Genomic DNA, 14,729 nt, shown 5'->3' on the forward strand with positions numbered 1-14,729 from the left:
TGATTTGAGGCACTCTTTTTCTGTTTTCTTCTCCAAATTCTTCCAACTGCAACTCATCTCAGCAGAGTATGAAGCCCTTATTAGTGTACCATATGGCAATTGTGTCCCCACCAATAATGACCTAACTGTGCCTCCACTCACAAATAACACCCCTACTGTGACCCCAGTCAAAAATCAATAATGCCCCTAAGTTTACGCAATACAGTAATAATGGCCTATGTTTCCCCCTGCGATTACTATGGAACTTACGTAATGGTACCTTCTAAGGAATCTCGGATGGAGTATACTGTATACACATCGTAGTGTATACACACGGGATTCAAAGAATAGCGGCCACAGAAAACCTGTCAGTTCACACAATGGAGCGTGTGGCTCCGGCCACACTCTCAATTGTGTGCAGCGGGGAATTTGGATGCGAGCGCACTGGATGCGCCCGCATCCAAATTCTGCGGCAGTAAAGATCATCCGGCCGGTCTACAGTACGGGCCGGGATGATCTTCTCAGACACTGACCGTTCCGTGACCAGGCCGGGTCACGGAACGGTCGGTGTCTTACAAAGTGGGAACATAGCCTAATAGTGTAATAATGATATCTAACGCCTGAGCCTCCAAAGAGTAATATTGCCCCATAAATAAATGTCACCCATGCCCCACATAGTTGTTCCAGTACTTATCAGCTGCTGTATCTCCTGCAGGAAGTGGTGTATTCTTTCCAATTTGCCACGATGCTCTCTGCTGCCATCTCTCTCCGAGACAGGAATTGTTCAGAGCAGTAGCAAATCCCTACAGAAAACCATTTCTGCTCTAGACAGTTCCTGTCTCCGACAGGTCTGGCAGCAAAGAACACTGTCAGACAAAAGAATACAGCCCTTTCTGCAGGACATACAGCGGCTGATAAGTATAGGAATAATTGAGATTTTTAAATAGATGTAAATCTATCTAATATAAGTCTGTTATGTCTCTTCTAACTTGAAATAAATAAAACACTGCTAATTTTATTACCTGTGACTTATGCCATTCAGCACCACAATACGTCCGATTTAACCCCGGTTAGCTCGGTAGGGTTTCACACCTATTTGCTTACTACAAAGTCCCTGATTTTGTGGATCAGAATCTCGGACGAGTTTGGACTGACTGCTGTGGCTTTGTGCCTATCTTCACTGATGGCTTGTTGAGGTGTTGTACTCTGTGTACAACCTACAGAGGTGAGCATACCAATTTGTGCTTCCCTTGTTCTTTTTATGTTACGTTATCACCCTATGGCGCCATTCATTTCTTTTTAGCCTACGTATCTACCAAAAAAAAAAAAAAAAAAAAGTATTGTATTCCTATTAATATCTTGTTTGTGGTCTAACCTTTCTATGTCAAAGAGTCTTCTAGTAAGATGCTTTACCTGTTTATCGCTTTTCTTTTCCCATCCATTCAGTTATTAAGCACTGACATATTGAGCAAGCCGATCTTATAAATAGAACAGCATATGGAAGGCAATGACTATAGAGCAGGAAAAGCTCTGCTTATTGGAGCCTACTATCTAAGTGAAGCCATTCTTCCATGTATTTGGAAATGACTGATTTATGTCCTAGATGAAGCACTATTAAAGCTTTGACCCTGAGATGCTTGACTTCAGTCGACATTCAGATATTTCTGCCTTGTTTAAACCAATCAATTCAAGCTGTTTCAGATGATTCTATTGAAAGGAATTTCTTAAAATATGACCAAATCAAAGTTACGATGATGTGATGAATAGGCAAGTGATGTAGTCATCGCTGTGTATGAAATGAGCAGACTGCTGTACTGTACATACATCAGTGAAGGACAATGTGGTCTTGACCATTTAACCTTCACTAGTGTTTCTATTTTTTTCACCAATATTCATACACCGTATTAGCCACTCTTTGCCCTTAGTCCTCGTTACTCGTGTTAAACATTTTTCAATGCTTGAGTAACAATCCCCATTGAAATCAATGGGAGACTCGAGCATTTTACCCCCCTAGTGTAAAGGATGCCTGGTTAACAAAGGAAATTTAACAGAAGGTGAACGATCATTCTGAGCAATCAAGCCAGATTTCTATCATATTTTGCAGAAACCTATTACATTTTTGTGGTCTATTTTTTGTATATTCTCTTTAAACATCCCCTGAAGAAATGAACTATAAAAAAGCGGTGGCTTGGCTGTCAGGTATTAAAGGTTACCCCAGCACCATCCGAGCATGCGCCTTCCCTCTAATTGGGATTCAGTTGGAAACGCTTGTTCACTATTTGACTAAGGATCGGGTCTGGAAAGCCTGGAAATTCATGGGAAAGTAATGTCAGATCTATCGTACTATTTATGCACAAGGTGTGATAGAGCTGGAAGTGACCAGAGCTGTCTGGTCTTTTGGTTTTCCCTTTGCTTACTACTTTGTCCAACATGATATAATCCTATCTGCTATGCTATGATATAGTGCTGGTAATAGCACACTGAACTGAGCAGGCTGGAACTGTGCTGTTGCAGTGTCCCAGAACAGAGTTCCTTCTCTTGTTGTTTCCTTCAAAGTTTATCTTTATATCTGTCAATATGTTATTGCCTCTGTTCTGGAAAGCTATGGTCCACTGCAAACTGTGTGTATTGTGTCACCCCTCTCAGTATTCAGGTCTGTTATTTTCTTTATTTCTCATGCATATTCAATTATCAGTGCCTAATGGTATTATGTCGCCCCCCAGTGTTCAAGTATGGTACTTCATGTATATTTGGTCCCATATGTCCTAATGGTGTGATTATGCAATGGCTGGATGTCACGTGACTGCCCCTGCTTCCATGGTAACCCCAATGGCCATAGAGCTTTGGCTGGGGAATACCATGTGACTTACTCTCTACCTCAGTCCTGTCTTCCACCTTCAGGGGGACAGGTTGTGTGTGTGGCCTCTCTTCACTGCTAAGAGAGAAGGACGTGTGCTCTGCTACAGCATTACCAGAAGTGTTCCTGGCTGTGTCTTTATTCTCAAGTCTCAAGATCCTCATCTGTACTAAAGATCTGGGTGCCGTTCTTCAGTCATTCCTCTCATCATCTTCTCTAATCAACAGCAAGTATTCATCTCAGTTTCATTCCGCCCAGCATCTCAACTTCAGTATCACTACTACTCCCATCATCCAGCACGTTACTCTCACAGCCTATTGCAGCATTACCCATTACTCTGCCCTATCCAAGTCTGCCTTATTCCCGGTTGCATCCGGAGAGACTGTTGCTACGAGTTACCACCGTTATAATAAATACACAGCTACCGTTGTTTCTGAACCTTGGCATTGGTGTAATTATTGGTGCCCTGACTAAGGACAACAAAGAATTGCTCGGCCTCCACTTGGTCAGGTTCCCGGTCTACAGCTGCTATCCCTCGTGTCCATACCATGACATACCATCAGGCAAGTGGCTAACTGGGTCCCTACCCAGTACTACCACCTACTACTACCCTCAGCGGAGTGGCCCAGCGCACTGTGCTTATGATTTACACAGTACAGTACTATTGATGGCATATAGAGGGACTAGTTACTGATGCACTAGGTTTTGTAAAGGTGTTATGTGAGCAGAAATGAAAGAAACAGTAAGCAAAGAAAGGAAGAAATTACATCAAGCACTGAGCTGCTGCTGCTGCTGAAAACCTAAAAGGAGGGGGAAGGGAGGATTACACTGCACACTGTGGACATGCAAGCAGTAAATACACAGGTTCTGTATTTAGACAAAGGACAGCTGCCCTGAGATTTATATATGGTCAGGGATGAGAGTAAAGCCTTAAAGTGCGACTGTCATTATAACTTTCAAAATCTAAATCAAACACAGTAGATGTAATATAAAGCAAGTTTGCAATTTACATTCATTATTTTTTTAAGTTATTATGGAAAACACAGCATTGCCTGTTTTCTGACTCTTTTTCTCAAAAAACAGCAAACGGTCAGAAAACAGGAAGTCCTGTGTATCCCAGGCCATCTGAGCGCTCACAGAGAGAAGGCAGTCATGTGATTGATGGACATATTGAGCTGTGACTCCCTGTACTGGCTAGAATTCCTGTGTTTAGTCTGTTTTTTCAACCAGCACAAGTTAGAAAATCTGCCTTCAGGAGACTGGACCTGGATTTCTGGTAAGTTCAGCTTGGTTTTACAGCATGTACATGGCAAACTTGCTTTATATCACATCTACTGTTGATTTAGATTTTGAAAGTTATAACGACAGGGACACTTTAAAGCAAGTATTCTACTTTACAGGCTAGATGTTCAAATGTTATATACTGCCCAATCCGTGCCGCCATGGTGAATCAGCTGCCTTGGCCCTTTTTCTCCTTAGTTGTCCTATTTGCGTTATTTTCGCCTGATTTGCGATATGCAAATCAGGTCAGTTGTGCACAGGAATAAAACTGGAAGACTGGTTTAAAGATATCTCCTCCCTCTCCTCGATGACGTGCGCATCTTGGTTTTCTCAGTCCCGCCTCCAGTATCCTTTCCGGCCGGGTCTGTCAGTGCTGCCGTGTCTGAGTGTGTCACCATAGCCACCATCAGAGCAGGGTATGAGTCCTACTGTGCAGGTTCATACCCTGCTCTCTGCACTGGTGTTGAAAATTATAACTTAGCATATTAAAGAAGAACTGCCCGCCACCCATATCGCCCATCTCTAAGATGCCGCTGCACTGACAGATGGGACTGAAAAATATCCTGGAGGCGGGACTGCGAGACCAGGAGGCGTGTCGTCGAGAAAGGAGATATCTTTAAACTGGTCTTCCCAGGCTTACTTCCTGTGCACAACTGACCTGATTTGCATATCGCAAATCAGGTGAAAATTACATGAACGGGACAACTGATTAGAAAAAGGACCATGGCAGCTGAATCAGCATTGCAATGCGGATCCAGCAGTATGCAACACTTGATCTAGCCAGTAAAGTGGTACATTCACTCTATTTACCTTTCGGGCACAGTGTGGATCATTTTAAGAGGGCAGAATTGCATGTTCATAGACCATACTTTCTCAGGCTCTCTTGCTCTCTCTACTGCACAGAGCAGTAGCCAAGCCCCAGTCCACTTCCTGTGTTCTGTCTTGATCTAGCTGTTAATAGAGACAGCATTTCCATTATAACAGGCAGTGGACTGCAGATTGCAGAGGAGCTAGATACCTATTGTCCAAGACTGTAGTGCTGTTTTCTGTTTTAGTACATGTTAGGGATCCAATGGCGGATTATAATGTAGGCGGTTTGGGCGGCCGCCCGGGGCCCGAGGCTCTGGGGGGGCCCATGCCTTGCCACTCACATTATAATGCCGCCCGGGAGGCCCCCTCGCCACTGCACTCTTGTGACCGCAAGCATTGTTTCGCTTGCGGTCACAAGAGTCTCCGGCTGCCTCCGGCTGATGCGCGGCTGCCGGGGGTGTCCCGTCCTCTCCCCGGCAGCGCGCGCATCTCACAGCTCCTAGTGCCGCCTGGGGCCCTGACTTCCGGTACTGGGAGCGCACGTACCGGAAGTCAGGGCCCAGGCGGCACTAGGAGCTGTGTGATGCGCGCGCTGCCGGGGAGAGGACGGGACACCCCCGGCAGCCGCGCATCAGCCGGAGACTGCAGACGGAGAGAGGATCGACGGGGGAACGCAGGGTAGGTGAGTTATATTTTGTTATTTGTGTGTTATTTACTGACTGGGGGGGCTTCTATAAAGGGGAGAAGAGGGGGACCAGCTATAAGGGGGGGGGGGGAAGAGGGGGACCAGCTATAAGGGGGGGGGAGAGGGGGACCAGCTATAAGGGGGGGGGGGGAAGAGGGGGACCAGCTATAAGGGGGGGGGGAGAGGGGGACCAGCTATAAGGGGGGAAAGGAGGACCAGCTATAAGGGGGGAGAGGGAAGAGGGGGAGAGGGAAGAGGGGGACCATCTATAAGGGGGGAAAGAGGGGGACCATCTATAAGGGGGGGAAGAGGGGGACCATCTATAAAAGGGGGAAGAGGGGGACCATCTATAAGGGGGGGAAGAGGGGGACCATCTATAAGGGGGGAAAGAGGGGGACCATCTATAAGGGGGGGAAGAGGGGGACCATCTATAAGGGGGAAAGAGGGGGACCATCTATAAAAGGGGAAAAGAGGGGGACCATCTATAAGGGAGAAAGAGGGGGACCATCTATAGAGGGGAAAAGAGGGGGACCATCTATAAGGGGGGAAGAGGGGGACCATCTATAAGGGGGAAAGAGGGGGACCATCTATAAGGGGGGAAGAGGGGGACCATCTATAAGGGGGAAAGAGGGGGACCATCTATAAAGGGGAAAAGAGGGGGACCATCTATAAGGGGGAAAGGGGGACCATCTATAAGGGGGGAAGAGGGGGACCATCTATAAGGGGGAAAGAGGGGGACCATCTATAAAGGGGAAAAGAGGGGGACCATCTATAAGGGGGAAAGAGGGGGACCATCTATAGAGGGGGGAAGAGGGGGACCATCTATAAAGGGGGGAAAGAGGGGGACCATGTATAGAGGGGGAAAGAGGGGGACCATCTATAAGGGGGGAAAGAGGGGGACCATCTATACGGGGGGAAAGAGGGGGACAATCTATAGAGGGGGAAAGAGGGGGACCATCTATAAGGGAGGGGGAGGGGGACCAGCTATAAGGGGGGAAAGAGGGGGACCATCTATAAGGGGGGAAAGAGGGGGACCATCTATAAGGGGTAAAGAGGGGGACCAGCTATAAGGGGGGAAAGGAGGACCAGCTATAAGGGGGGAGAGGGAAGAGGGGGACCATCTATAAGGGGGGAAAGAGGGGGACCATCTATAAGGGGGAAAGAGGGGGACCATCTATAAGGGGGAAAGAGGGGGACCATCTATAGGGGGGGAAAGAGGGAGACCATCTATAAAGGGGGACTATCTCCTATAGGATTAGCACCCTCCTCTCCTGACATCCTCTGTGCTGCTGGGACCTCCCCTATAGATCAGCACCCTCCTCTCCTGACATCCTCTGTGCTGCTGGGACCTCTCCTATAAGATCAGCACCCTCTTCTCCTGACATCCTCTGTGCTGCTTGGACCTCTCCTATAAGATCAGCACCCTCCTCTCCTGACATCCTCTGTGCTGCTGTGACCTTGGGGGGGGCAACATCAGGGGACCAGGTGAGGTGGCGATATGTTTATTGGGGGCAGTGGAGGTGGGGTGGGCAATGCTTACTGGGGGTAGCAGCAAGGGACCAAACATTATGTTTATTGGGGCCAGCAGGGAGGGGAGGCAGCCAGGCAGTGTTTATTGGGGACAGTGGGGGGGGGGGGGGGGGGGGGGGGGGGGGGGGGGGGGGGGGGGGGGAGGCGCAGTAGCAGATTATAATGTGGGCAAATTGACTGGGGGGGGGGGCCCAGGTTGGGTGGACAGCCCGGGGCCCAGGGTACATTTAATCCGCCACTGTAGGGATCACATAGGAATCATCATGGGTGGGGTGTGTGGAACTGAACATGCATCTTTAAGCATATTTACAAGCTATATAAGAAATAAAACCTAAAAAACCTTCCAACAACATAGTGCAGAGAATAGTTTTGAAGGGATATACTGTATTAGGGACTTTGCCCAAATCTTTGGTGGAGATGTGTAGTGGACTTACCAGTGGAGCGATGAAATGCATGGGCCAACTAGATTTAGCTACTGTAAGTTAAATATTCCAAAGACTGTTGCTAGTCATTGACCTTAGCTGGTCTCCCAATGTTTTCAGAAATAACTGTGGCTATGAATTTGATTACCTTGTTAGACAAGAGGTAATTCCGTTTTTTTGTTATTAAGTCAAACTTCTCTATGAGAACTTTGCTTTGTGTTTCTGCAAGTAAACTAATGTATTGTCCAATGTTAATGGGTTCCATTGTGACATAATACCAATCCGCAGGCACGGCCAGGAATGATTATGGACTGTCCTATTATGGTACTTCCTAATTTAACAAATGATAAATGAAGTTCATTTTCTATTATGGTAAATTGGATATTCCAGTCATTAAACTGTATTGTCTGTGTCAATTGTGTGATCATTGAATCATAATGGCCGTCAATATAGTTTATAGTATATTATACAGAATACATTAGAGAAACAAAGCGCTAATTCAATTGGGCAATTTACAGGCCAGTGTCTTAATAGGATTGCCTAGCTCAATGTATAGATTTATGTATGTTAATTCAGTTACTTTTTAAGTATACACAATAACAGTAAATGAAATAAGAAGCAGTATTTATAACTGAAGAAGAAAAGCTCTCCCTCAATATCCATTGCTGCAGTATAGAAAAAAATATACTCACTTCAGTCTCTGCTGAAGACGCACGGGCAGGTTCCTCAAAGACCGAGCAAAACTCTGCCAGGAAGGTTCGGAGATTGGCAGTAATCGGGACATCTCGGTCCCACAGTGGCGTGGCCCAGGCCAGGGCCCTACCCTCCAAGAGGCTGATAAAGAAAGCCACTTTAGAACGTTCAGTGGAGAACTGGCTGCTTAAAAGTTCAATGTGCATGGTGCATTGAATCAGGAATCCTCTGCACAACTTGGAGTCACCACCGTATTTGCTCGGGAGAGCCAGTCGAAGTTTCGAAGAGGCAGCAGGAGGTGGTGTGCGCTGGTCTGTAGTACGCTGCTGTAAGGCGGCAGTCAATTGCTGGATGTGCTGAGCCTGTTGGGCGACCACTCTGGCTACGTCACGGATGTCAGGCACCTCGCCGGGATCCATGGTTGGAGCCTACTGTAACACCTGGAGTCGTGGATCCACTGAACCGTCACTAGCGATGGCACTAACTTCACCAGGGAGCGGAGTCTAAGGGGCCGCTGGCTTTCACCAGAGCCCGCCGCAAAGCTGGATGGACTTGCTGCGGCAGGCGACCCCTGGGTCGCTACCCTTGGCTTGGTTGCTAGTGACGGCAGGCGAGGCGTGGCAGGAGCAGTAGGCAGGAGATAGTGCAGGCAGAGGTCTGTAGGCGTAATCGCAGGAGGCAGACAGTACTCAGGAACAACAGGAAGGCAGCGGACAGGGACTAGGGACCGGGTAGCGAAAAGGAACAAGGAACAAGGACTGAGGTCAGGAACAACAGGGAGCTGGGCCAAACGCTATGGGAAGCATGTAGAGGCTCCAACACCAGAGGTGGGGCAGGACTGGAATTTATAGGAGAGTGTGTGGGCAGCAACCAATTAGGGGCGGACTGCCCCTTTAACTCTGAGACAGCCGGCATGCGCACGCCCTAGGAGGCGGGGACGCGCGCGCCGGCCGGCACAGCGACGGACAGGAGCGGGGCGAGGTGAGGCGCCCCCAGGGGCCGAAGTGGCAGCAGCTTCGGGTCCCTGCATGTGGACACCGGCGCAGCCCTGACACAGGCACAGGTTCCGCCGGATTTACTGAGAAAGTAAGAAATTCGATGGACTGCATGGGGGCATGGCTTCATTTAGGACCAGCATATGAGTGTGTCGGCCTAATGTCCCCCAATATGTGCACAGAGTAGCACATATACCTACAGTATTTAACCCTGGGATAGTCTCACTTCCCTAGTTCAAAAATACTTTACTGAAATACATGTCTATGCTGAGGAAATACTTTCTGTATCATCATGCAAATGTAATAGCTTTGTGTAAATACTATAAATATAAAACTATATATATATATATATATATATATATATATATATATATATATATATATCATAAAAATGAAAATCTGTCTGTCCGTCTGTCCCCTATAGACTTCCAAACGCCTAAATAGTTTGACCCCCAATTTGGCAGGCAGATACATTGGGTGCCTGGGCAGGTTAGAGCGTCCTTGCCAGATGTACTGTACAGGAGGGGAGGGGGAAGAGCCCCATAGAAATGAATGGGAAAATCTCCACACTGCACACACAGGTGATATAATTAGCGCAGCAGCGTGCCAGCAGAAACGGCAGTTGGAAGCCTTAGTAACCAATAGGATTACTTCTTTCACTTTCACAGGCAGCTGTGGTTGCTAGGGCCAGCTGCCTCACAACAGATCCACAGAAATAACTGGAAGACCCCCTACTCCTACTATACAGTACAGGTATAGAGGACCTCCACCACCTATATACTACAGGTATACACAGCTTCAAACATTTTGGGCGGCCAAAGAGGGACAGTTGTGGTTCATGCTAGGAAAATTTTACAGGCATTTCTTTTTTATTTAAGGATGCATTTACACATCCAGGATCTGCTGCAGATTGATGCATTTAGTTACATCGTTGCATCCTTAGGTCGCATTCAGACATCAGGAACCCTGTCTGTAATTGCGGACCCAAAACTGCGGACAGGACTGTGTTTCAGTTACTGTCTGCATTTGCAGGTACCGACTGTCACATAGGTGACACAGACGCACAATGGCTTCATCTGTTTGTTGCAGCATGGATCAGAAACACCTACAGATGTGTGTATGGGGCCATAGAACTCAATGAGTCTGCATGTGTGAAAGGGGCCAAAACGTCACATGATTCATGTGAATATAACAATTTTTAGGATCCAGCTTGCACCATATGATAATATGCAAGTTTGGGTCTATTATACAGTAAGAAACCAGACACTTTCTAGAGCAACATTGAAGGTTTATTAATGCAAATCTAATTCCTAGGTCAAAAAGAGAGATGTGTAAGGGGCTAAGAGGGACAGAGGGACATGGGTCAAAAATAGTGACTGTCCCTCCATAAGAGGGACACGTGGGAGGTATGGGTATACAGGACACTACAGGTATACAGGGCCCAAAACTATACACTACAGGTACCCAGCACCTCCACCAGCTCTATACTACAGGTATACAGGACCCCCAAACTATACACTACAGGTATACAGGGGCCCAAAACTATACACTACAGGTATAAAGTACCATAAAACTATACACTACAGGTATACAGGACCATAAAACTAAACATTACAGGTGTACAGGACCCCCAAAACTATACACTACAGGTATACAGGACCTCCACCACCTATATATTACAGGTATACAGGACCCCAAACGATACACTACAGGTATACAGGTCCTTCACCAACTATATACTACAGGTATACAGGACCTCCACCAACTATACACTGCAGGTATACAGCCCCCTCCAACTATACACAACAGGTATACTTTAATTCCCATGATTAATTCAGATGAAACAATACCTTTTACATGATTGCAGTTTCCTGTTAAGCATCATTTGCAATGGCAATAAACAAGGCCCAAGCGTGATCACTGCAGGTGGCGGCATAAATCTGGATTCTGCATGTTTTCCGCATAGACAATTGTATGTTGCTGCTCCAGAGTTGTATCAGGTAAAAATGTTTATGTCTATGTACCTGGCAATAACACTGCCAATGTTGTACATAACCAGGCTGTACATAACACTGCCAATATTGTATATAATCAGGCTCAATATAAGACTGCCAATGTTGTATATAACCAAGCTGTATATAACACTGCCAATGTTGTAATAAACCAGGCTCAGTATAACACTGCCAATGTTGTATATAACCAGGCTCTGTATATAACACTGCCAATGTTGTATATAGCAAGGCTCTGTATATAACACTGCCAATGTTGTGTATAACCAGGCTCTGTATATAACACTGCCAATGTTGCATATAACCAGGCTGTATATAATCAGGCTCTGTATACAGTCTGATCACATGACATTTCAGTTTGGCTATTAGGTATTAGGTATAGATTGGCCTTCTGAGCACTCTTGGAACAAATCTAATTAACACACTGACAGTTTATACCCGGGCAGTGCTGGGTACATTTTCTAATATATATATATATATATATATGAAGTTAGCTGGTACCTTCTACGGGATCATAGAGGGCAAAGACAGCTATTTCTTTATATTGATGCCCGCAAATAATGACTATAATCATTAAGAGACCATTAATAGTAAGAGACGGCCGCCTTTCGGTGCTGTGCTCCTGTAGTGAAAACATAGCTTAATTCTATATTAAACAGTTTGTTTCTAAAGCCTCTATGACTTGTTATGTGAGCTCTATTTTCTCTTAAGATTTGTACACAGTCCAGTGATTGTCCCCTGCTGGTGTGCAATACACATACACACACTGTTATCTCACACTGAGAACAGAGTCCATCTGATAATCCCACCTTGTGCTGCCAATAAAGCTTTGACCAGTGGGTGCATGGCCTCCACATGACTGTACATGAATTCAAAACCAATTAAAGAAAGTAAAAAAAGAAAAAAGTAGTAGAGGATTACAAAGATTTCAATTAATGGACACTATGCTTACTTTAGATGCACCAGACGAGGAGCAAATTGTGTCCAATCCACATGTATTTTCCATAATCCTCTCCGCTTTGTCTTTTCTAAAAGTACAGTATGTACTATAGAGCTGCCTAATAACACCTTATTTGTCCTGCGGGTACATGTCTCATTTTCACTATTTTGACAGAACTAATTTTTCTTCTAACCCCGTTATCCTTCACAAATGACACTTTCTTACTCATTGCCTCCACCCATCACTGATACCCGTCCTTGATGTCCATTAACGCAAAGTACAAACAAGTTAATTAACACAAATTAATGCAAGCAATGCAGATGGCAAAAGGCTTACCTGTATGCTAATGAAGGTGGTATATTGATGGGCTTTCACCACTAAATATGTCGCCTCTATGTCTATAATTCCCAAGAACATATACTTCCACCATCTCCTTTTCAAAATTGCCAATAAGTTTTCTTCCCCTAAAAATGACCAAAAATATAATGTAAAACATCAATGTTTAGCAATCACATAAATCAGAACAGTACTTAATGCAAGATTCTTTCAGATCATTTTAGGTCTTGGTTTATGGGGGATACAGGCTATTAGGATCCTGGTATTACAGGGGCATTACGCTGCTTTATCAGCACTTTTATACAGTGATAAATAAATCGCTTGGGATGGTTGGTTTTCTGACTCGCAAAGTGCTGTCTACTACTCCTACACATTACTGAATGTGAAAAGAACCAAAGGTTTCTGTTTTAATAATTACAGGTACATGTTACGCAAGTACAAGTCCCGCCCCCAGTGCACCAAACAGCTTAATTTACATATTTATTAAAGTGAAGATTTACCGAAAACGGTTCTGAGAAAGAAGGTAAGAAAATGACCCCCATCCCCATGTCTCATGCGATATGGCAACATACCACTTTTAAATCTTACTACTTTTAGCATGATAAAAACAGCCAATCTTTGCACTGTCCTGCCAAAGCCAGTGATTGGCAGGCAGTCACTGAGTGGGGGACCGGAGCTGGGAGGCATCGGGATGAGCATGGACAGATAAGCATGGCTGCTTTATTGTTTTTACTTTATTGTACCCTGAAACAGTTTTGAAGCTGTTTTTGGCATCATAATGAATAATAATGACAGGAGCTACGAAACCGTTTAACCCTTTAAGGACGGGGCCCATTTTCGTTTTTACGTTTTCGGTTTTTCCTCCTTGTGTTTAAAAGGTCATAGCACTTGCATTTTTCCACCTAGAAACCCACATGACCCCTTATTTTTTGCGTCACTAATTGTACTTTGCAATTACAGGCTGAATTTTTGCATAAAGTACACTGCGAAACCAGAAAAAAATTCAAAGTGTGGTGAAATTGAAAAAAAAAAAGCATTTCTTTTATTTGGGGGAAATGTGTTTTTACGCCATTCGCCCTGGGGTAAAACTGACTTGTTATGCATGTTCCTCAAGTTGTTACGATTAAAACGATATATAACATGTATAACTTATATTGTATCTGATGGCCTGTAAAAAATTCAAACCGTTGTTAACCAATATACGTTCCTTAAAATCGCTCCATTCCCAGGCTTATAGCGCTTTTATCCTTTGGTCTATGGGGCTGTGCGAGGTGTCATTTTTTGCGCCATGATGTGATCTTTCTATCGGTACCTTGATTGCCCATATACGTCTTTTTGATCGCTTTATATTACATTTTTTCTGGATTTGATGCGACCAAAAATGCGCAATTTTGCACTTTGGGATTTTTTTGCGCTGACGCCGTTTACCGTACGAGATCAGGAATGTGATTAATTAATAGTTTGGGCGATTACGCACGCGGCGATAGCAAACATGTTTATTTATTTATTTATTTGTTTACTTTTATTTAAAACCTGGGAAAAGGGGGGTGATTCAGACTTTTATTAGGGGAGGGGGCTTTTTACTATAAACAACACTTTTTTTTTTTTTTTACACATATACTAGAAGCCCCCCTGGGGGACTTCTAGTATATACACTTGGATCTCTCATTGAGATCTCTGCAGCATAGATATGCTGCAGAGATCCATGAGATCGGCACTCGTTTGCTTTCGGCTGCTGCAGCCGAAAACGAACGAGTGCCGAGCCGAGGACGGCGCCATCTTGGATGCGTCCCCGGCCGGCATCAGTAACGGAGATCGCTCCTCCGGGACAAGGTCCCGGAGGAGCGATCTCCCCCACTAGACCCCAGGGAAACGTTGCCTCCGGTAATCGGAGGCAGCTGTCAACTTTGACAGCTGCCTCCGATTAGCTAATTAGCGGGCACGGCGATCAGACCCGATAGCAGCGGTCCCGGGCTACTCGCGGCACCCGGGATCGCGGCACTTCAAAGCGGGGCCGCCGCGCGGCCCCGCTTTGAAGTGCAAGTGAGGACATATGACGTAGGGGTACGTCATATGTCCTTAAGAGGTTAAATATTTGCGCTACTGTACTGACACTTTGGGCCACATGTATCATCCTGCGAACGGATGATTTTCGGCGAAAAGTGCCGATTTGCGTATTATTTTATGTCTTA

The 14,729-nt window shown here is 45.5% G+C and overlaps 1 protein-coding gene across 1 annotated transcript in view; it reads right to left on the reverse strand.

The window, feature by feature from the left end:
• Positions 1-14,729, reverse strand: part of SLC35F1 (solute carrier family 35 member F1) — a 258,323-nt gene that overhangs the window by 38,920 nt on the left and 204,674 nt on the right. Inside the window, exon 3 of the mRNA XM_069973677.1 lies at positions 12,538-12,665. Within this exon, the coding sequence (XP_069829778.1) occupies positions 12,538-12,665 (128 nt within the window). The remainder of the gene's footprint in view (positions 1-12,537; positions 12,666-14,729) is intronic.

Source organism: Dendropsophus ebraccatus, chromosome 6, assembly GCF_027789765.1.
Source record: "Dendropsophus ebraccatus isolate aDenEbr1 chromosome 6, aDenEbr1.pat, whole genome shotgun sequence".
NCBI lineage: Eukaryota > Metazoa > Chordata > Amphibia > Anura > Hylidae > Dendropsophus > Dendropsophus ebraccatus.